General features: G+C 50.4%; 1 protein-coding gene across 1 annotated transcript in view; it reads left to right on the forward strand.

The window, feature by feature from the left end:
• The window catches only part of LOC149334644 (glucoside xylosyltransferase 1-like), a 117,081-nt gene that overhangs the window by 72,758 nt on the left and 19,942 nt on the right, over window positions 1-24,381 (forward strand). Inside the window, exon 5 of the mRNA XM_089555856.1 lies at window positions 21,546-21,859. Within this exon, the coding sequence (XP_089411982.1) occupies window positions 21,546-21,859 (314 nt within the window). The remainder of the gene's footprint in view (window positions 1-21,545; window positions 21,860-24,381) is intronic.

The following is a 24,381-nucleotide window of genomic DNA, read 5'->3' on the forward strand; positions in this document are numbered from 1 at the left end:
GCGAGGCGAGCATGCTATCCACTCCGCCATGCCAGCTTTTTTTTTTCTTTATTGCCTGGCCTTGGCTCATGACATTGCACAACAAAAATACACATAACGCGATATACATGCGATACTGTCGTGGTGAGCCAGCACGAGACTGGCTGCGTCAGCTTAAAATTCCCGCAACATACACAACGGATCTAGTCTTGAGAGCCACTCGGGAGGCTCCGCAGCTGCTTTTTGGATTGGAAGAAACCAGTCCATGCTTTCCCGAAAATAAATTCGGGCCGGTCGTGCGTCTTTGTCACAATGGCAGCCTGCCATTCTGGAGCGCCATATACAGTGGAGGCCCAAGAGCATTATGAGATCAAAAGGTGCCCCATCCTCATTATCAGTGCGCGTTCGATGGTTTGGAATGAACAAAGGCGCATCTAGTGAATACGGTGTCTTCGCTCACTGTCATCCTCCTCCCTTCCCTTCCGGCAAAGTTTAGGTGTCCACCGAGATATGAGAGACAGGTACATTTACTTTCCTCAAAAACCAATTTACCGACGAGCGAGGCGTAGAACTGAATGGGCGATGGCGTTCTATGGACTCCCTGGCAGCGTTGCAAGACGCTGTCGCATTCCGCTCTTAGAGGCGAAGCTTAACATCTTAACCACACATCAGTGACCGCACTTTAGGTAAAAAAAGGGCACCCCCCCCCCCCCCCCCCCCTGAATTTTGACGGGTTTCCACCGAGATATGTGAGACAGTTACTGCGTAATTTCCTTTCCTCAAATGCAACCCAGGGAACGCAGCAGCCCACCAACACCGACCGAGCCGAGCGGTGGGCTCTCGTCCAGGGGGATCCGAGATGGAGGCAGTGATTTCGTACCACGAAATTACCCAATTCTACAAACTCTCTCGAAGAATCTATCCTCCCCCGCATAAGTCACTCTCCAAACACCAAGAGGTGGCTTGGAGAAGACTTCAAACCCATTCTTACCCGAACCCGTACATTTACGCCCACATCTACCCCGATCTCATAGACCCCACCTGCAAACACTGCGGTAGCACTGCCACCCTCGATAATATTGTCACGTTGTAGTGACGGCAGTCCAGTGGTCAGGAAGACACAAGAAAGACTTGCAAACGAAGCTCTTTATTTGGGCTGACTTGCGCCCGCAAAAGAACTGGATCACTCGGGGGCGGCGTAAGCAACAAGCGTGCTCGTCAATCGTCGAACTACGAATGTCCGCTGCTCGCGGCATCGCTCAATTTAAAGCCGGCAAGGAAACTTCCAGATAACAGGTCAAGATCATCTACGGTAATCTGGAAAAACCTAGATGCAGCCTTTCATGGCTGCGAACAATCGAGATTAGTCTGGTCGCTTCTCGCGCCAGGAACAAAAGTGATAACGACCCTTTCCTGCTGCCTTGAGCGTGAACGAACACACACTGCAATGATACGTGGCATTACCCCCCTTCCAAAGAAGCATCGTCTCGATGCTTTATAATGAGAATAAACACGGACAATGAAAACTTCCAGTCCTTTAGCGTTCATAATATGGCTTCAGGCGTACGACATGTACGACTTCCGGGCGTGTGCGGCGTCGCTGAGATGCTGTCGTGCCGTCGGGGATGACTTCGTAGTCGAGGTCACCGATGCGACGGAGAACCTTGTACGGGCCAAAGTAGCGTCGCAGCAACTTTTCACTCAATCCACGGCGGCGTACTGGCGTCCATATCCAAACACGATCACCTGGCTTGTAATGCGTGTCTCGTCGGCGCAGATTGTAGCGTCGGGCGTCGGTGTGCTGCTGGTCTTGAATGCGAAGCCGCGCAAGTCTTCGGGCTTCCTCGGCGCGATGAAGGTAGGCGGCGACGTCGAGGTTGTCTTCGTCAGAAACGTGCGGGAGCATTGCGTCGAGTGTTGTCGTGGGCTTCCTGCCGTATACCAGCTGGAATGGGGTAAACCTGGTTGTCTCCTGGACGGCAGTATTGTACGCGAAGATCAAGTAGGGCAGAATGGAGTCCCACGTGCTGTGTTCAGCGTCGATGTACATGGAGAGCATGTCTGCGATGGTCTTGTTCAGACGCTCTGTGAGTCCGTTGGTTTGTGGATGATAGGCAGTTGTCCTCCGATGGCTTGTCTGGCTGTAGTTTAAAATGGCTTGCGTCAGCTCTGCTGTAAATGCCGTCCCTCTGTCTGTGATGAGCACTTCGGGGGCGCCGTGTCGCAGGAGAATTTGCTCGACAAAAAATTTTGCGACTTCTGTTGCGGTACCATTAGGCAACGCTTTTGCTTCGGCGTATCGGGTCATGTAGTCGGTGGCCACGATGATCCACTTGTTACCTGATGATGAAGTCGGAAAGGGGCCGAGGAGGTCCATTCCTATTTGCTGAAAGGGCTTAGTTGCAGGTGGTATGGGGTTGAGGAGTCCGGCTGGTCTAGTCGGAGGCGTTTTGCGTCGCTGACACTCACGGCACGTTTTCACGTAATGGGAAACGTCGGTAGCTAGCCGCGGCCAATAGTACTTCTCCTGGATGCGGTGCAACGTGCGAGCAATCCCGAGATGTCCTGCAGTCGGCTCATCATGACATGCCTGCATAATTTCTTGCCTAAGATTCTTGGGCACGACAAGAAGATGTACTGTCCTGTTGGGCGCGAAGTTCTTCTTCAGGAGGACATTATTGTGAAGGACGAAGGACGACAGTTGGCGCTTGAACTCCCGGGGAGGCGATGCGGTCTTGCCTTTCAAATAATCAACTAGGCTTTGCAACTCAGGATCCGAGCGCTGCTGCTGCGCGAAACTGCTGGCGCTTACCGGTCCTAGGAAAGCATCGTCGTCTTCTTCTTCCGGTGCTACGTCTACGGGGGCTCGCGATAGGCAGTCTGCATCGGAATGTTTGCGGCCAGATTTGTAGACTACAGTTATGTCGAATTCTTGAAGACGCAGGCTCCATCGAGCAAGGCGGCCGGAGGGATCTTTCAAATTGGACAGCCAGCAGAGAGCATGGTGATCGCTCACAACCTTGAATGGTCGTCCGTATAGGTATGGGCGAAATTTCGACGTGGCCCAAATAATGGCGAGACATTCTTTCTCTGTCGTCGAATAGTTGGCTTCCGCTCTCGACAGTGAACGGCTAGCGTACGCGATAACTTTCTCCTCTCTGCCATTTTTCTGAACGAGGACCGCTCCTAAGCCCACACTGCTTGCATCGGTATGAACTTCGGTTTCGGCGTTTTCATCAAAGTGCCCGAGCACAGGAGGGGACTGTAAGCGGCGCTTCAGCTCGTTGAAAGCTTCCTCTTGCGGCCTTTCCCATTTAAAAGGCACGGCAGCCTTGGTAAGTTGGGTCAAAGGTTCAGCGATGCGCGAAAAGTTCTTGACGAATCGCCGGTAATAAGCGCACAATCCAAGGAATCTGCGTATAGCTTTCTTGTCATTAGGCTGTGGAAACTCTGCGATCGCAGCCGTCTTTTGGGGGTCTGGGCGAACTCCATCCTTGCTTACGACGTGACCAAGGAACAGCAGCTCCTCGTAGGCGAAGTGGCACTTCTCTGGTTTCAGTGTCAGGCCTGAAGACTTGATCGTTTCCAGCACTATCCGAAGCCTTCTGAGGTGGTCTTCAAAGTTTGAGGAGAAGACAACAACGTCATCTAAGTAGACGAGGCAAATCTGCCACTTCAAGCCTGCGAGCACCGTATCCATTACTCGCTGGAACGTCGCTGGTGCAGAGCAGAGGCCGAATGGCATCACCTTGAACTCGAAGAGTCCGTCTGGCGTGATGAACGCAGTCTTCTCGCGATCTCTTTCGTCGACTTCAATTTGCCAGTATCCGCTGTTCAGGTCCATCGACGAGAAGTACTTAGCGTTGCATAGCCGATCCAGTGTGTCGTCGATGCGGGGGAGGGGGTAGACATCCTTCTTCGTAATGCTGTTCAGGCGGCGGTAATCGACGCAGAAGCGAAGGGTGCCGTCTTTCTTTTTCACTAAAACAGTTGCAATGACCTTTGGTAACAAAAAGAATCCGCTGCATTTCTCTTACATTAACAACGGTAACTGCTTGACCCACGTCAGCGAGTTCAGATACCTGGGCGTTATATTTTCGCATAACTTAAAATGGAATGCTCACATAAATAACATATCTGGGAAAGCACTTCGCAAACTTGGTTATCTCAAACGAACCTTAAAAAATGCCGCGAAGGAATGTAAATTAACTGCTTACAAATCACTAGTTCGACCCATCCTGGAGTACGCCTCAATTGTCTGGTCCCCTCATTACGCGCGCGACATTGACCGTTTAGAATCAGTTCAAAAAAAGCAATAAGATTCATCTTCAGCCGGTATGATCGCAAGTTTTCACCTTCTTCCCATATGCACAGCTTATCTTTACAAACTTTAGAACATAGGCGCACACGTGAACGCATCATTATGCTGCACAAGATCGTTCACACATCATCTGGCATTCAGGCACCCTTCACATTTGTGTCATCAAGCGCACGTGCAACCCGACGGAACCACCCATTAAACATTGTTCCCTTCAAACCAAATATAGATTGTTTTAAATTTTCTTTTTTCCCTCTAACCGTTGAAATTTGGAATGGATTGGACGGCTCACTTCGTTCATTGCCAATTGAAGAGTTTGTTGTTCAGTTGCCTGACAATTTGACCCGTTGATCTGTTTTTAATATTTCTGTGTTATCTATTTCTATGCTACCCATGCTATTTGTTTTTACTCATGTATTCACCCACTCCTGCTATGTCTCTCCTCAGAGACAGCAGTATTTATAAATAAATAATAAAAAGGACAACTGGTGCTGCCCAGGGGCTCCTTGATGGCTGGATGACGTCGTCACGTAGCATTTCCTCAACTTGCTTGCGAATAGCTTGGCGTTCTAGCGGCGATACGCGGTAGGGGCTCTGTCGCAGTGGTCGGGCGTGTTCGTCTGTGACAATGCGGAGCTTGGCAAGCTGGGTTCTTCGCACATTCGATGCTGATGAGAAGCAATCGCTGTACTTTTGAAGAAGACTGCGTATTTGTTCTTGTCTGCTCCGTGGTAATGCCGGGTTGATATCAAACGTTGGTTGATGGCCTTGGTTAGATGGTTCTAGGGGTTGGTCGGGTAGGGCACATATGTCTCTGATGTCTGCCAGCTCGTCGAGGAAAGCGATCGTCGTACCTTTGTTTAGATGCCGGTATTCTTCGGTGAAGTTGGTTAGCAGCACCTGGGCTTGGCCATTTCGGATTTGGGCGACTCCCCTTGCGACGCCCAGTCCTCGATCAAGGAGTAACTGGGTGTTCCCCTCGACGACGCCTTCGGCAGTTTCGACGTCTCCAGTACCTATGCTGGCGAAGACACTTGATCAGGGTGGCACGCTCAGTACTTCGTCAAGGACGTTTAAGGCAACGCGATGAGTCGCTGTCGTCGCTGCAGATATGGCTTTGTCCGTGGAAAGCTTGATCGACTTGGATCGAAGGTCGATGATCGCCCAATGTTCATTCAGGAAGTCCATTCCTAAAATCACGTCTTGCGAGCATTGCTGTAGGATCAGGAAGGTTGTCGCGTAGGTTCTCCCATTTACAGTAACTCTCGCGGTGCAGCGTCCTGACGGCGTAATCAGGTTACCACCTGCGGTGCGGATCAGCGGGCCATCCCAAGTTGTTGTTACCTTCCTGAGTCGGACAGCGAGTGGCCCACTCATGACGGAGTAGTCAGCTCCGGTGTCGACCAAGGCAGTAACCGCGTGATCGTCGATCATAACTTCCAGGTCACTTGTTCGCGTTTTCGCATTGCACGTTGTCTTCGGTGTACGATCTCGGCTTCGTCGAGTAGTGAGGCTGCGGTGGGCGTACTGCGACGTTACTTCACTGGGCAACGGTAAAAGCTTCAAGTCTGGCCGCGTCGTCGTCGTCGGTGTCGTCGTCGTCGGAGCTGTCGTCGTCGGAGCTGTCGTCGTCGGAGCTGTCGTCGTCGGTGTTGTCGTCGTCGGTGTTGTCGTCATCGGTGTTCTCGTCATCGGTGTTGTCATCGGTGTTGTCGTCGTAGTTGAGGTCTGGTCTTGAGTACTCGTCGATGGAGGATCTTTATCATTGTGCTTAGAAGCAACCTCACCTCCAGAGGCTGCTTTATTTAGTTTAACCTTCGGGGGCTGGGGGAGCGTCCACGCATGGCGTAACCTCGGCTAGGAGATACAAAGCGCGGGGACGATGGCGACGGGGAACGTGATAGGCGGCTCGGCGATGAGTATTCTTCCCGACGCAAAAACTCCTCGATTTCGGCTGGTCGTGGCCGGGTCGGGGTCGTGGAGCGTCGTAAGAGAACCCTCGGATGCCCAGTCTTCTGTATGGGCAGTGCCGGAGGACGTGACCGGCTTCGCCACAGTGGAAGCATAGTGGGCGGCGCTGGTCGGGAGTTCTCCACTCGTCGCATTTCCTCGGCTGCGCGCGTCGCTCGTAGGACGGGCGGGTTGGGGCGAGTGGGCGGCGGTCCAACGCAGCTGGCTGAGAGCGATAGGGACTTGGGTCCCGTCGTCGAGGGGCAGGACGGCGCACAGCTGCGGCGTAAGTCATGGCTGGGGGCTGCAGAGGCTGCGTGGGTGTCGGCGTCACACCCAAGGCCTGTTGAACCTCGTCCCTGATGACGTCCGTGAGCGATGAAATTTGCGGCTGCGTTCCCGTTGGCAGCAATCGTCGGAGCTCCTCTCGCACAACTTGACGTATAACATCCCGCTGGTCATTGCTGTTAGCGGTGTCCAGGCAGCTTGCTGAGAAAATGCGCTGCTGGCGGTCATACTGGCGGGCTCGGGCATCCAGAGTTTTTTCCCTCGTGGATGCCTCTTCTACAAATTCCGCGACAGATTTCGGTGGGTTTCGGACGAGGCCGGCAAAGAGTTGCTCTTTAACTCATCGCATGAGCAACCTTACTTTTTCTTCTTCCTTCATGTTTGCGTCGGCACGCCGGAAGAGACGCTTCATTTCCTCAGTGTACACAGCAACGGTCTCGTTTGGGTGTTGTATGCGAGACTGTAGCAGCTGCTGGGCTCTCTCCTTTCGCACAACGTTCGTGAAGGTCTTTAGAAGCTGCTCCTTGAAGGTTTCCCAGTTCGTGAGGTTAGCTTCCTCATTCTCAAACCAGACTTTTGCTGGTCCCTCCAAGGCGAAGAAGACCTACCTAAGTTTCGTAGCATCATCCCAGTTGTTGAAGGCAGCCACACGGTCGAACTGTTCCAGCCATTCTTCGGGGTCGGCGCCAGGCGAAGCGTCGAAGGTTGGTGGCACCCGGGGCTGGTGAAGAATGATTGGAGCCGTCGGCAGGGGCAAGCTCATGGTGGACGTTCCTGCTGGCTTTCGTTTCCGGGTAGGGTCAGGCAGAATCCCGAACTCAGGTGCGTCTCCTAGCAGACGTCGGCTTGCGCGGTGGACTGGACTCAGGTCCTGCGGTGAATGACTCGAAGGGCTGGCGTCGCGACTTGCTGGGGGTGTCCGGTACATGGAAGGCTACCCAGCATCTCCACAAGATGTCAGGTTGTAGTGACGGCAGTCCAGTGGTCAGGAAGACACAAGAAAGACTTGCAAACGAATCTCTTTATTTGGGCTGACTTGCGCTCGCAAAAGAACTGGATCACTCGGTGGCGGCGTAAGCAACAAGCGTGCTCGTCAATCGTCGAACTACGAATGTCCGCTGCTCGCGGCATCGCTCAATTTAAAGCCGGCAAGGAAACTTCCAGATAACAGGTCAAGATCATCTACGGTAATCTGGAAAAACCTAGATGCAGCCTTTCATGGCTGCGAACAATCGAGATTAGTCTGGTCGCTTCTCGCGCCACGAACAAAAGTGATAACGACCCGTTCCTGCTGCCTTGAGCGTGAACGAACACACACTGCAATGATACGTGGCAATATGCTGTGGGACTGCCCGGAGGATCCTCCTCCGGAAGCTCTTATAGAAGCTCCCTCTCCAGACGCCTGGGAAGAAGTGCTGCGCATCTCGGACCCCGCCGTCCAGGCAGGAGCCATCGAGCGCGCCGAAGAGGTGGTGGTGGTGGAAAACATTTATTTACACATGCACTACTGGAGGTATTGCATGAGATGACCCAGAGGGGGCCAGCCCTTACAAGTACTAGGTGGAGGTGCCTAGTTCGGGACCCCAGTGGCGTCGGCCGCCGCCCGGGCTCGCGCGACCAAGGCCCGTTGGGCCTGCAGGTCAGAGCAGCCGAGCAGGGTCGCCTCCCAGTCCTCCCGGGTTGGGTTGGGGTGAGGGGGGATAGCAGGGTTGGAGGGGCAGGCCCACACCATGTGGTAAATGTCCGAAGACTTCTCCGCACAGTGCGGACAGCTGCCCGAGAAAGAAGGGTCGAAGTGTTTGAGAGCTGCCGGGCACAGCAAAGTAGCCGCCAGCTATCAGCTAACGGCCACCTGGCCCTTCTGCTAAGCGCCCAGGAACCCTTCTTTTCCGACAATAAAGTTTTCTCTCTCTCTCTCTCTCTCTCTCTACAATTTTCATTTTCTTCATTATGGGCCATCTTTGTCTTTCTTCTTTTACTCCCACTTCCTTCCTCTACGGTGCGGTTCAGGTGTCCACCGAGATGACAGAGAATTACTGCGCCATTTCCTTTCCTCAAAAAGCGTTGCGTTCAAACAGCAAGGCATCGCGCCGAACGGGTGGTGGTGTTCCATGGACTCCCTGGCAGAGCTACAACACGCTGTCGCGTTCCACTCCTAAAGTCGAAGCTTAAGCGTCATTATTTAGCAGTTAATTAGTATTCAGGCACTAATCAGTAATTAATCATTAATTAGTGATTTGTCATCACTTAGTAATTAGTACTCAATTACATGTGACGCCACCAGTGCCACAGAAGCAGGCAAAGTGGTGCGGCAAACGCTTTAGCCTCTACGCACTTTAGACAAAGTGCCCCCTGAATTATTCGGTTGCCCTCATTCCAGGGCTCCGCTGGCCCCCTGCCGCCCGTTGAGCTAGCTGTACCAGACCTTGTTGGTTTTCACAGCGGTCGCTGGAAAGCATTCTCCCATTGCTTTGCACTCGGGGTTTGGATTTTAGGGACCACGTCTATGTTTTGGCTGGCCCATGTGATGTGATGCAGAGTAGGTTTTTCGTCGCACCAGGTACATTTGTCCGCGTATATCGTAGGGTGCATTTTAAGGCGAAAGCCTTTAATGTCTCATCGTTGTAAGCAGCAGTTGTCGACAGAAATGTCACGCTTTTCAGTTGGTCGAAACGGTCGTGACGTCACAGTGCGCGAATTTCAAACGGGGCCAATTGTACTTCAGCTAGTAACCAGGCAACCAATTGAAGGGATCGTATAGCGATGCTCCAAGTCAGTGGGACTGACCTTAGTTAATTGCTTAATTACTCAATTAGCCGAATTAACTTTTCTAGTCAGGCCATATAAATAAATAAAACCGATTAAGAAATTGGTCGAGCTCGGGAATCGAACCCCGGTCTTCGGAGTGTGAGACGAGCATGCTATCCACTCCGCCATGCCAGCTTTTTCTTTTCTTTATTTTCGAGATTGACATGAAAACAATAAGACCACTTCAGCTACACTTGAGCTGATACGGGTGAAGTTAAAATTTCTTAAGTTTCACTAGATCATCTAGTAGTGTTACCCACTGGGGTGGGTCACGCTGCGCCTGGTAACATTCCGGCAGATAAACAGCACTTTCAACAAAGTTCTCACGTGTACTACAAGTGTTTATATCAGCATGCCTTACTTGCATTCGCGTTTTCCACAAGCTGTGGAGGCCAAGAAGCATTAATAAGTCATAGGGTACCTCTTTGCAATCAACTGGTAGAAATCTGATCCCATAAGGGTGCAGTGGTAGTTCTTTCTTGATGGTTCTCTGCAGGACATCCCAGAAAAGTATGGCGTCCCAGCAGTCTAGGAAGACATGTTCAATTGTCTCCGGCTGCTTACATAACAGGCAATTTGTTGTCCATGCGACAAAGATTCCTTTTTCATGGAGCCAGGTTTTAACGGGTAGTGTATTAGAGTGCAATTTGAAAAAGAATGTTTTCAATGTCGGCAGAACCGGCATCATTTTCACCCGTTTTAAAATATCCTGCCCTGGGCCTCCGCGGTAAGGCGCACGATACAAAGGTGGCGGCAGCATAATATCAACCAGATCCTTATACAGCTTCTTTTTGGGAACGTTATACAGGTATTATAGTGAAAAACGCACTTCCAACAATCTGAAGGAAAGGACAACCTCACGCAAATATCCGTTTACAGCACCACACATGTTTTCACACGATGACACTATGATTCCGGGGAGCAGCCTTTGCAACCGCATTTGCATAACAGTTCTCAAAAATATGTCATTTTGATCACGAAGGAAAATAAAGCGCGACACCACTTGACGCAAAAACAAATGAACCAGTCCAACGCCACCGCTTTTGACTGAAATAAACAAGTTTGTTCGCCTGGTTTTCTCCCAGGTCGACGCCCAAAGAAAAACTGCAAACACTCGATGGATTTTTTGAATATTGCTGCGCGACGCACAGAGCACATTCATCACGTACCATATCTTAGAAATCAAGAAAACATTGCTCACAAAGGCACGTGAAAAGATTGACAGCTGCCTTCCTTGCCACGCGTCCGCTTTCTCTCTTGCCTTTAACGTCTCCTCATTCCAGTGTGTGCTGGGATCGCGATAACTTTTTAGGGGCACCCCAAGGTACCGCGTCGGTAAGTCAGTCCATTGCAGTCGAGAAAAAAAATCTGGTGAAATATCCCATTCCCCATGCCAATATCCTGAGCTTTTTCCCCAGTTTATCTGACATCCAGTTTGGTCGCAGAACTTTTCGACCACATTCGTAGCTTCACGAATGCTGTCTCTGTTTGTGCAAAATACCGCTATGTCATCCGCGTATGCAAGGATTTTCACTTCGGCTGCCTGAAGCTTGAATCCAGAAATGCAGTCACTGTTAAGAATGGCCAAGCACAACGCCTTGAGATATACTGCAAAAAGCAGGGGAGAGAGCGGGCATCCTTGTCTCACCGACGAGCGTACTATGAGGCTGTTGCTAAGTTCGCCGTTAACTATAATTCTCGTCGTACAATTTGCGTAAGCCATTTTTACTCCTTCAACTATTACGTTACCCAGGTTGGCATGCTCTAGAATGGAGATAAGAATGTCATGAGAAACACGGTCGAAAGCTTTTGCTAAATCTAGCTGCATCATAGCTACTTGACTGCCAAGCGCGTCAACGCATTCTAATACGCTTCGTGCAACATGTATATTTGTGGCAATGCTGCGACCTTTGATGCCACAGGTTTGATGCGGCCCAACTAACTTGGTGATTACACTTTGAAATCTGCTGGCTAAAATTTTCATGAACACCTTGTAATCCACATTTCTGAGGCTGATTGGTCTATAGGACCCCACCAACATACGTTTCTCCGTGTCATCAGTCTTGGGAATTAAAACAATGTGGGAGGTAGTAAAAGACAATGGAACTTGATTATTTTCATAAGCTTCTGTTTATACTTTGAGCATCAGTTGAGCGACGTAGTGTTTGAATGTTTTGAAGAATATAACACTCAACCCATCTGGCCCAGGGGCTTTCCCAGATGATGGTAGGTCGTCTATTGCTTTTTCTATCTCCTGCAAGGTAATTGGCAGCTCTAGGCGCTGCTTGATTTCATCGTCAAATGTTGGCATCAATTGTAAGAAGTTTACATGAAAACCTTCGACAGTCTGGCGCTTGTTACTGAAAAGTTCTGTGAAGTGGTCCACAAAGGTGTTCTGAATATCTCCTGGATCGCTGGTAATTGCGTCTCCGTATCTTATCTTTCTGATTTCTTTCTGGCAAGCGTACCGTTTTTCGTGCGCGAGCGCTCGCTTTGTAGGCGTTTCGCCTGCCCACAATTTTTCGGACCTTGCACGTACGACAGCAGCTTTATATTTTTCTGTGTCATTGCGTTACAGTTCGCATTTCACATCTCTGATTTCTTTTGTGAACATTCCAGGAGCTGTGCTTTCCATGTTCAGCAAGCATTCCAGTTCAGCGTGCAGGGTTCTTTCTTTTTCTTTCTCTTTATACCTAATCACACTGCTCCTTTCTATTGCTTTAATCTTCACCTGCTCTTTGAATCTTTCCCATTCCATTGCAAAAGAAACTGGTTGGGCAATAAGAATGTTCTCAAAATCAGCCTTAATTTTCATCACCAACTCTTCATCCTCCAAAAGTTTGGCATTCAGTTTCCACAAGTGCCAGTTAAAGCTTGCTTTCCTGCTCTTTTTTCCAAAAGTGGACTCACAAGGCAATGATCACTGAAAGTCACTGGTTGTACATGATAACTAGAGCATAAGGGAACAAGATCAACTGACACATATACTCTGTCCAATCGCGCATGACTATCGCGCTGAAAGTGCGTGTATTCCGGACAGCTCCCAGTGCAGAACACACTGCCAATATCCTCTAAGCTGTTGTCACTAACAAATGCGGTCAGCATTTCAGCGCTCTTATCTCTAAATTTTCTGCACTTAGCTCTGTCAACAGCCATGCACACGCAATTGAAGTCCCCAAGAACAACCAAAATTTTGTCGCACTTGAACCATGACTCCAAGGATTGAAAAACATTCTGACGCTCTCTTTCCACATTCGGAGCATATACGCAAATAGCACGCCAACATAATTTCGAAAAGGTGAAATCAACAACCAAAAGACGGCCGCTTTCACAAGAAAAAAACCGACTCCACGCCTATACCCAAAGTGTTGCGTATAAACAAGAGGCATCCACCAGATTGGAAGTCGACTCTCGTGACCTTTATTCCGAAGGCCGGCAAACCTATTGATGTGGAGAACCTTCGCCCCATTTCCCTCACGTCTTGTGTCGGCAAGCTGATGGAGACGATGGTGCGCGACAGACTCTCCGATTTTCTCGAAACACAGCACACTTTCGCGGACACCATGTTCGGTTTTCGCCCTCACAAGTCTGCACAGGATATACTTCTGCAGCTTCACCACGACATCTTAGATCCTGTCGAATGTCCCCACAACGACAAGGTGGTCCTGGCCTTGGATCTTAAAGGCACATTCGACAACGTCAAACACGAAGTAATCCTGGACCACCTCAGTAACACCAACTGTGGCCACAAAACATTCAACTACATAAAACAATTTCTTACAGACCGTCAAGCCTACATACGCATACAAGATGCGGAACACGGGCCATACACCATCGGCTCGAGGGGAACGCCCCAAGGCGCGGTCCTGTCTCCCCTCCTCTTCAATTTGGCAATGCTTCATCTTCCCTCCAAATTGTCCTCTTTGCCCGGGATACATCACGCTCTTTATGCGGATGACATTACAATATGGGCCACGCAAGGTAACCTGGGCCACATGGAATCCTGCCTGCAAGCAGCGGCGACCCTAGTCGACGACTACGCGGCCTACTGCGGACTCCAGTGCGCCCCGTCTAAATCAGAATTTGCGCACATACGTCCCTCCCCTCGGGACACAACACCGCTTTGCATCAGTCTCCCCTCGGGACCGATCCGGGAGTCCAAGGAGATCCGCGTCCTTGGTCTCTTCATACACCACCAACGCAGAGTCGACACCACCCTAGCCAAACTTCGCACGGTGGGAGACCAGGTGGGCCGCATGGTCCGCCGGGTCTCCAACAAGCGGGGCGGATTACGAAGCAAGGATGCACTGCGGCTTGCCCATGCTTTCGTAACGAGTAGAATCCTCTACTCAACCCCCTACTTGCACCTGCGCAAACATGATGATGACCAACTAGAGATCATCCAACGGAAAGTCATCAAGCGGGCTCTCGACCTCCCGGTCACCACGTCCAACCAGCGACTTCTGGCCTTGGGCGTGGTGAACACATTTCGGGAGCTTCGAGAGGCCCACTTAGTCAACCAATACACGCGTCTTGCACAGACCAAGTCCGGTCGCCGCCTCTTGGACCGGCTACACATCAAACATGACTACCATATTGAGGAAAGGGAGAGAGTGCCAGAACCCTGGAGACGCGCCCTCCGGGTCCGACCCCTTCCCCGCAACATGTCCAGAGAAGACCATAGCGGTCGTCGCCAGGCGCGCGCGGAAGCGTTGGCGCGATACTATGGTAACCAACAACATGTGCATTACATGGACGTTGCCGGCCCACACCACGGGGTGTGGTACACGGCCGCAGTCAAACACAACACAAACACAGTCACTTTCAAAGCCTACAGCGCAACACACGCGGAGGAGATTGCCATTGCTCTTGCTCTCACTACTCCCAAGTCGAAACACATCATCACCGACTCGCGAGGGGCCTGTCGGAACTACGAGTTGGGCTGGGCTCCCCCGCTTGCCTGGCGCATACTGGAATATAGCTGTCGATCTGAAGATCCAACTCCACGCAACCTGATTTGGGCCCCCGGTCACCAGGGACTCCAGGAGAACGAACAGGCCGATCAGGCCGCCCGCGCACTCTCTCCCCGGGCTATCTCCCTGTCCTTGGAAGGGTACTCCCAATCAGACAATCTGGCCATTACATTCAAACAAATCACCGATTACTACAAGGAGGAGCACCGGCGCTACCCGGCCCCTTGTAAGGGTCTGGATCGCGCTGACGAGCGCCTCCTCATCAAAATTCTTACTAACACTGTACTGTGCCCGGCGGTGCTTAAACATTTCAATACATCCTTTGATGGCGCGTGCGAGTTCTGTGGGGAGGTGGCTGACACCTTCCACATGGTTTGGGCGTGTCAGTCAAACCCATCTATCCCCCCCAACCCCAACCCCACCAGAGAGGACTGGGAGGCGGCCCTGCTCGGCTGTCAGGACCTAAAGACCCAAAAGGCCTTGGTTCACCGGACGCGGGCGGCGCTGCTTGCCAATGGGGCCCCGGAATAGGGGCTCCACCTAGTATTGTTAGGGGAAAGGGCCAATAAGGCCTACCCCAATCACCTCTCTGTAAATATTTATTGCATTATAAATGTTTTTCACCACCACCACCACCAGATGCGCCTACAGAATGGCAAACGCACACATGAAAATTTGCCTGAAAAGGAACCACCATGCGGCCGGCATGTTCCTCTGATGATGATGAAAACTTTATTTATAACAAGGGAGTTTTGGACACGTCGGTCCTTGGGCCCCCGCACGGCCCCACTGCACTCAAACGTTCATGTCCCGGAGGCTCATGACGCTGGCAGCCCGGCCGGTGGCGATGGCTTGCTTGGCCGGGTCCTCGGAGCGCAGTAGGGTCTCCCAAGCCTCCCATGAGGTAAGGTGCTCCAGGCCCCGCGGGGGAGGATCCGCCGGGCAGAGGAAAATAATATGGTCGAGGGTGGCTTTGGGGTGGTGGCAGAGGGTACAGGAAGGGTTCGTGTGGACTGGGTGATATCGCGAGCGTATATAAGGGGAGGGCAAAGTGCGTGTTTGGAGCCGCCTCCAAAGTGTCTGATGGTAATTGTCGAGGGAAGGATGAGGGGGGGTGGGGGTGGAGCCGACGCTCGGCTTTGTAGGCCTGCGTCATTTCACTGAATGAGTGCATGCGCTCCCGCGAGAACCCCAGGTCGGAGGCCGCCGGTGCCCGGTTGAGAGAAGCTCGGGCTAAAGCGTTGGCGGCCTCGTTTCCGGGATTCCCGGAGTGGGCAGGCACCCATATCAGCTCCACATGGCGGGGCGGGAGCGCGGCGAGGGAGTCCAGTATGCGAAATGCAGGGACATGAACTCTCCCGCGAGCAAAATTTAGTATGGCAGTTTTGGAATCTGACAGTATATATCGCGCCTCCGTGCGGGTGATGGCCAGGGCAATGGCGGCCTCTTCGGCCTCCTCCGAAGTGGCAGTAGGGGTTATGTGAAGTGTGGCAATGGGTTGGAGGGAGGGGTTCGTGATGGCGACAACCGCGTCCTCGCCCGTGCATGCGGCATCCACTGACTCTATCTTAGACCTCCTCTGACTCTATCTTAGACTCTTGGACTGCTATCAGGTCTAGATCATTGTCTAAAAGGAGGCGGTGAAGCTGGTACTGCCGCCTTCTTGCTCCAAGCCCTCTGACATTCAGTGTGGCTACACGAAGTGGTGTGTCCAGCTTAAATACCATGTGTTATAGAGAGAGAAAACACGCTTCTGGCCGTCGCGTTCCTACCTCCGTGGTCGGTGTGGCTTTCGTCGGTGGAAGGTCCGAAGCGTCCGCATGACCATGCGGCTTCCCAAAGAAACGTCCCAAAGAAACTCCGCCATGCCAGCTCAATGGTTTGGGAAGAACGAAGGGGCGTCTAGTGAATACGGTGTCTTCGCTCACTCCCATCCTCCTCCCTTCCCTTCTGGCGCGGTTTAGGTGTCCACCGAGATATGAGAGACAGATAATTCCCTTTCCTCAAAAACCAATTTACCGACTAGCGAGGCATATAACCGAATGGGCGATGTCGTTCTATGGACTTCTGGAAGCGTTGCAAGACGCTGTCGCGTTCACTCTTAGAGGCGAAGCTTAACATCTTAACCACACATCAGTGACCGCAATTTAGGTCAAAAAAGTGCCCCCCTGAATTTTGACGGGTGTCCACAGAGATATGTGAGACAGTTACTGCGTAATTTCCTTTCCTGCAATACAATTTTCATTTTCTTCATTACGGGCCATCTTTGTCTTTCTTCTTCCACTCCCACTTCCTCCCTTCCTCTACGGTGCGGTTCAGGTGTCCATCGACATGACAGAGAATTACTGCGCCCTTTCCTTTCCTCAAAAAGCGTTCAAAGGGCAAAGCATCGCGCCGAACGGGTGGTGGTGTTCCGTGGACTCCCTGGCACCGCTACAGCACGCTGTCGCGTTCCACTCCTAAAGGCGCAGCTTAAGTGTCATCAATCAGCAGTTAATTAGTATTCAGGCAGAAATCAGTAATTAACCCTTAATTAGTGATTTGTCATCACTTAGTAATTAGTACTCAATTACATGTGACGCCACCAGTGCCACAGAAGCAGTCAAAGTGGGGCGGAAAACGCTTTCGCCTCTACGCACTTTAGACAGTCAAAGTGCCCCCTGAATTTTGTTTAGTGTATGTAGGTTTGGGAAAGAGACTGTTTGCAATTGTCTCCAAGTGACAGCTTCCTCTCTGCTCATAAATTTGTGCGGTGGGGGACATCGCATTCTTCTGCCTCTATAGTTTTGTAGTATGGCGGGTGCTGGCGCGTGTTCCGCGGTCTCGTCGAATGCTCGGAAAGTAACGTATCCTCGAGCTACCCTGTCGGCCTCTTGATTCTCTGCCACCCCGTGTGCCCCGGTACCCACACAATTTTGTGTGGGATCTTGTTGTTTTGTTCTTCCTGGTTTTCAATTCTGTCGCTCGCTGCGAGGAGTATACGGAGCGCGTGACGACCTATCCTGCCATTCATATAATTTCGGCAAGCTGTTTTAGAGTCCGTGAGTATTGTTAGCGACCACCCGGTTCTATAGCCCTCCGCCACCGCTAGAGCAACGGCTACTTCCTCGGACTCTGCAGCTGTGCAGCCTTGGAGAGACGCGCTGGTCATTTTGCATAAAGACGAATCGACCACCGCCGCCACAGCGATTTTGGTGTCTCCTCCTCTCCAAGACGCGTCTGCATACACGGTCGTGGCTTGAGGAGCGTATGTTTTCTCAATGAATTCTGCCCTTGCTTCTCTTATTCCTCGATGGAGGTTGGGATCCATGTTTTTTGGTATTGGCGCTACCTTGACGGTCTTGCGAAGCTCGTCGGGGATCGTTTCCGTCCTCGTGATTTCTCGCATCTGCTCTCGGTATCCGAGCCTCTGCAGGAGCACTCTTCCAGTCGTTGTCTCCAGGAGCCTGAGTTTTTGCGACTCAAGCTGCGCCTCTCGTAGCTCCTGAAAGGTTTTGTGTAATCCCAGGGCCATGAGTTTTTCTGTAGACGTGTTGCGCGGTAGTCAGAGCGCTATCTTATACGCTTTGCGTAGCAGGGCATCCGCTTGTTGTATTTCGTTTTTGTTGAGGCACTGGTATGGTAGGCTGCATGCGATTCGACTAACTACTAGTCTTCTGACTAGCTTTAGTGTATCCTCTTCACGCATTCCAGGTCGCCTGTTGGTGATGCGGGTGATCATGCGTGCGACTTGTAGCGTTGTTGCTTTGAGCAGGATAAAAGTGTGAGTACTGCGCTGGTTGGATTGAACCCACATGCCCAAAATTCTTATTGTTGTCTTTTCCGGTATGGGCGTCCCTTCTAAGTAGACGTTGAGTTTTAGGTCCTCGTTGGTTGGGACGGTCCGGTTTTGCTTGCCTCTCCAGACTCTCAGCAGTTCTGATTTCTCGGTCGAGCATGCGAGTCCTCTTTCTGCGAGCTATTGCCCTACACAAGGGGCCGCTTGCTGTAGCCCTTCTTTCTTCTCTCCGAGACAGCCCGTGTTTGTCCTAACTGTTATATCGTCAGCATACATGGCATGCCTGATGCCTTCGATGTTCTCTAGTTTTGGAGCTAGGCCTATCATAGCTATGTTGAAGAGTAGGGGTGAGATAACTGACCCTTGGGCTGTTCCCTTGTTTGGAGTGCAAATTTTGTCCGATCGAAGGTCTCCTATGCCGATGGTGGTAGTTCTGTTGGACAGGAAGGCTTTGACGAAGCCGTGGATTCTACGTCCGCAATCCAGGTTGTCTAGGCCCGTAAGGATCGCTTCGTGACTGACGTTATCGAATGCCCCCTTGATGTACAGGGCCATTATGACATTTTCTCCCATCCGAGGTACGTTTCGCAGGACATCTTCTCATATTTGGAGGAGAACGTCCTGCGTCGAGAGCTTTTTTCTGAAGCCGAACATTGTATGTGGTACAATTTCGTTTATCTTACATGTATTTTTGCAGTCTTAAAGTTACCACCCGTTCATAAAGCTTGCCAAGGCACAACGTGAGCGATATGGGCCATAGGTTTTCAATTTTGAGCTTCTTACCAGGTTTAGGTATCATTATTACTTCGGCATGCTTCCAGTCTTCAGGAACCGTCTCCGCCCCCCAATGTTTGTCGAGGAAGCTGACGAGCTCTTGTATGATGTCGTCGCTCAGGTTGCGGATTAGGGCGTTGTCGATTCTGTCCTCTCTGGCTGCCGTGGTGTTGCTTATGGCTGCGTAAACCTCTTCCACAGTCATGGGGCGGTCGAGTTTCTCGTTTTCGGCTTCTCGATACGTTCCTTGGTATCGCGGGGGTTTGTAATGGCCGAAACATTTTTCTCGTGCCTTCTCCAGTAGGGCGATGTCTGATCCCTCGAAGGAGTGGATGAACCAGTGGATGGCTTTATTGTTTTCATTCATTTCATTCCATTTATTTCGTCCTTAAAGGCGCGAGGGCATTACATAAGGAGGGGGTTACAAGTTGCTGTGTGAACGCACTCATGATGAAAACATAGACAATAAAAGAAACACTGCAACTGCAAACGTTTTTATTTTGGTCGTATCGATTAGTGCTCTTAAGAGATTCCAGGTTCTGGCCGTGCCTAGAGTTCTCCAAAGCGAGTCACTGAGTTGTTCCAAATTTTGTTTCGCAAGTTGCATCGCGTATTCTTCTGCCTTGGTCGTAATTTCGGCTATCTTTAGTTTTAGTTTCCTGTTGTGTTTTTGCTTCCGCCATCTTTTAGTGCACACCTCAGAGAATCCAGAGACAGTTTTTTGGAGCTTCTTGCAATGCAGAACTTAGGAGGGTAGATGTGAAGGCCAGTTGGTGAGACATGAAGGAGGTAGACACGCAGTGGACACGGGACAGAGAAAGAAGACGACACAGTTGCAAGTACCGCCCTGTGTCGTCTTCTTTCTCTGTCCCGTGTCCGCTGCGATGTCTAGCTCCTTCTTGCAATGCTGCTCTCATCGACTCTTGTCGAGTTTAGTCAGTTTTATATTCAGGATGGGATTTGTATAGGAGCTTGTGTAGCCCCTGTGCTCTGCAATATTTTCTTGGCAAAGTTTGACTGCTCACTTCTAAGTTTTTTGGACGACGAGTGTGTTCTGTGAATTGTCAGATATGTTGATGATTTTTTAGTGCTTTTAAACATCGGACCTAATGACTCCTATCAGATGACAGTTGAAGTTGTTTTGGGCGCCTTTAGGCGCTGCTCATCCCATTCGAAATTTACTCACGAATTAGTCACTAAAAATTCCATCCGTTTTTTAGACTTGTTACTAACCTTATATGGAGAAGGCCATGTGTGCCGGACGTACTCACCAAGAACAAAATAAAGGCTTCTAGCCTTTGACTCTAATCATTCTAGACTAATCAAGAGAGGTACTACCAAGGCTTGTTTCCACAACGCCGTGAAAAAAGGTGCTGCCACACCATGTTTGCCAGTGTCAGAACGCAAGCCAAACGATTGTCCAGTAGAAATGTTGAGAGCGGTCGCTGTATCCGCATCAAAGGACATGAACGGCGAGGTCAAGAACCAAACAATGATGCCACTGACAAACGAAAAAAAGTTCAGGTCATTCTTTATTTGCACAAAGTGGCGCACAATATTAAGTCGCCGAGCGCCAAGGGGTCAATTTGGTTTTTTCTACTATAGTTAAGCTTTCAGGTCTTTGTGCACGAGTTATGCCTAGGGGAAATAAGAATATCGTTGAGCGACCTAACCTAGAACTATGTACGCAAAGTGCCAGACCGAAGTGACTTGCAAGATTCCTCTAGCCTGTAGAAAATTTTACATACGTACGTCAGACTGGTGACCGTGTCAACGAGAGATTGCGCAAGCACAGAACAAATGTTGGCGCTGGTGAAGGTGGTAATCTTGCTTTACATTGCAGTAGATGTCCCGGCAAATGTACCCCACGTTTCGCAGATGTCATCATTCTGGGGTATGGAAAAACACGGAAGGCTCGTGAAACCTTTGAGGCCTTTCAAATTGTCAAACATGGTGATGCTTGCATCAGTTCACCATCGACAGCGCTGAAGACAAACGAATTTCATTATTTGAATGGTCATGTTTGAGTGTCCGCCTTGCCTTGGCGCATGAGTAGAGATTACTCGGCGGTCTGCACTCAATAAAGAATTCCGTTGTTTGTCCAGCCTTTGTCCTGCGCTGTTCTCTCCTGTATTCGTCTTTTTTGGCTGATTTCTACCTTCTTTGACACCCCTCTATTAGGCCGCAATAGTCGGTGATGTCACACTAATAGCTATCGCTGTTGGTTACCGAATTCAGAACGTCATCAGTCAACCCCCATGCCTCCGCGGTGGCTCATTGGTTATGGCACTCGGCTGCTGACCTGAAAGACACCGGTTCGATCCCGGCTTCGGCGGTCGCTTTTCGATGGAGGCGAAATTCTAGAGGCCCGTGTACTGTGCGATGTCAGTGCCCGTTAAGAAACCCCATGTGGTCGAGATTTCCGGAGTCCTTCACTACGGCGTCCCTCATAGACTGAGTTGTTTTGAGACTTTAAACCCCCATTAAAGAAACAAAACTTTCAACACCCTTCCGCCGTCCCTCCCATCATCATATCCGAGAGTTACCATCAAGTTCGGCCAGCTCACGGCCAGAGGCAGCCACGTTTGTACAGACGTACAACCTAGATGTGTGCTTTAAGGGAAACAGCACTGATGCAATTGGAGCTGGAGCTCAATCTCTTTCTCTTCCCGCGCAGCTCTGAACGCGGGCCTACTGCTGATGAACCTGACACGTATGCGCGCCTTTGGCCTAGAGGGCCGCGTGCTGAAGCTGAGGAAGGAGTTCCAGGGGCGTCTTCCCTATGCGGACCAGGACCTGCTGAACATCGCGTTTGCGCGCCACCCGCAGGCCCTCTACACGTTCACCTGCCGCTGGAACTTCCGCGCCGAGCACTGCCTCGGCAGCGCCCTCTGCACCGACGGCCCCGTGGCGGTGGTGCACGGGTCGAGCAGGATGGTCATGGACAGGCTCGAGCCAGCCTACATGGCGCTACACGAAGCTATGCTCAGGGTGAGCTTCCCGGTGTAGCGATATGCCGCGGGCGCCAGGACTCGTGGTCACCTGTGATGCGAGTGAATCGTAGAAAAAAAATTGCTGTGGTTTGACCAATGGCCATGGCGCCTAGAATTGCTGAAGCAACGGCGCGGCAATCGCGTTGTCAACGCCAACGATAATAACATAGTGAACGCCTGCGGCCTATTGCTTCTGCGCCGCGTTCCTGGCGGCAATTGATTGATTAACAACGTCTTTATTTCTTCAATATTCTCACAACATGTGGGTGGGCCGCCTAGTCCGGTAGTCCACTGGCTGCTGCTGCTGCGCTGGCCCTCCCCACCAGACAGTGCTGACAGTCAGGGTCATCGCTGAGCAGAATAGCCTCCCACTGCTCCTCCGAGGGGTTTGGAATGGGGTCAACTAAGGGATTAAATTGGCATGCCCACACCATATGGTAGAGGTTACCTACCTCTCCACAGTGTGGGCACTGCGGAGAGTATAGTGTAGGGTACCACTGGTGTAACTTAGCTGGTGTTGGGTACGTGTTGGTTTCATCAGCACTTCATCAGCACTTCATCAGCACATTTCATCAGCACTTATCATGGAACTCACACGTGCAGCATATATAAACCAATCTTGCCAAAATATCAGGAGTACTCTGTAGGCTTCGTTATATTTTACCACTGAAATTTAAGCTATTAATATATAACGCGTTGTTCTATGCTCAACTAAATTACTGCGGACTTGTATGGGGCACAACATCAAAAGAAAACATAAATAAGATTTTTTTTTCTGCAGAAGAAAGCCCTTCGTCACGTAGTCAACATTCCAAGTGAAAGCCCATTATATAATACCTATTATGAATACAAAATTATACCTTTTCCAACATTATATGACTTTAACCTGTCGATGAGATATAAACATAGCTTAAAAACTAATAACAATGCATTTTTGTCTTTATGTAGTTTAAAAAGCCTTCCTGACAGGGGGTATGTATTTCGGAATAAAGGAACATGGCACGTGCCATTCACCAGGCTAACACACGGGCTAGATAGCGTCGAAAATCGCCTTCCGAGATTATTGCACAAATTATTAATGATGGAAATCGACCTGCAAACAGCCACTAAATGTAATATAAAACTTCATTTCATCAACCAGTTTCATGGCGTTTAACAGTGTCAACTATCTTCATAACAAAAACAGAGCTTTTGTAACACGTCATTTCATCCCAGAGTACTGTAGTTGTGTCCATTTGTCTTTACTATTTCTTTTCCCTTATATTCAGGCGAGTTTGTTTATTAACATTGTCATTTTTCAGGTCTGCTATCACGCGAGTGTTTGTTGCATTTTGTTGTATTTTTTACATTGTAAAAGACTGCATTTGTAACATTATTCATTTCCTGCGCGAAAATCGCATGTGCTGTAAATTGTTCTCTTTTAAACACTCAACATTTCATCCATAACTGCTGCACAAACTGCCATGTAAAGGGGGTGGGGACCCAGTCAAGCTTGCCTCAGAGCAGCTTTTTGTCCCCACTCCCTGCATTTTTATTTGTACTAAAAATGCAAAATAAAGATTGATTGATTGATTGATTGATAGTCTCCTAAGGGAATGTTCTCTTCTTACTTATTGAGGGATTTGTGTGGCGTTGGGTACTCCTTTCTGGCTATTCTGTATGGCGCGAGATTGTCAGCATACACTGAAAAACCTGTTAGGTCGCGGCATCCTTCATGGTCATCAGGGGGAGTCACCCGCTATAGAATAGCTCGGGCATGCCTGTGAGCGGCTTCGTTTCCTCCTGGTAGTTCCAGGTGACCGGGAAACCAGATGACTGAGGCTTGGTTAGGTGGATGCTTTGTCAGAAATGACAACCCTGACCTGTGAAATAATCCGTTCTTGAAGTTGCGACAGGCGTTCTGGGAATCAGTGAGCACAACGGGAAACGTTGTCAATGCCTGCAGCCCACATCTCTCTCTCATCGCCCCACGTGCATAAAAACGCGATTCAGGTGCCCACTGACCCAACGCTAAGGAAAGGCGCATAACTGCCCTCTTAGAACAGTGGACACAATCGTTTCTTAACTTGTTGCGGCAGTGACACGTGTGCTCCTTGCTTTGGATAGGCCGTCGGCGTTCGTTGTGTTCATTGGCGTTGGCGGTGACAACGTTTTACACTCCGATCATTTTAACTCAAGGAAATGCGCATAATGGCTCCCTGTGTCACTGGACGCCTGAATCGTGCTTATAGGTACGCGGGGTGATGAGACACATATGTAGGCTGCGAGCTGCTCTCCAGATGTGCGCCATGTGACATCACTCGCTCCTCGCGCATGCTCAGCGAAATCGCTCACACCTAGCGTAGTGTTGCTTTCGCAAGAAAACTGCAAACCAATGCTTTCGCTCAATGCCGAAGGCATGCAGGAGCTTAAGTAGCTCCCTGAGCTAATACGTCGCATCCGACGTGTTAGCTCACAGTTCTGCTGGGTGTAAGTCGCCTGAAAAACGGTCCGAGTGGTCGCATTGTCGTGCCGAAGAGG

The sequence above is a fragment of the Amblyomma mixtum genome, chromosome 8, assembly GCF_055824585.1.
Source record: "Amblyomma mixtum isolate Tamu chromosome 8, ASM5582458v1, whole genome shotgun sequence".
NCBI lineage: Eukaryota > Metazoa > Arthropoda > Arachnida > Ixodida > Ixodidae > Amblyomma > Amblyomma mixtum.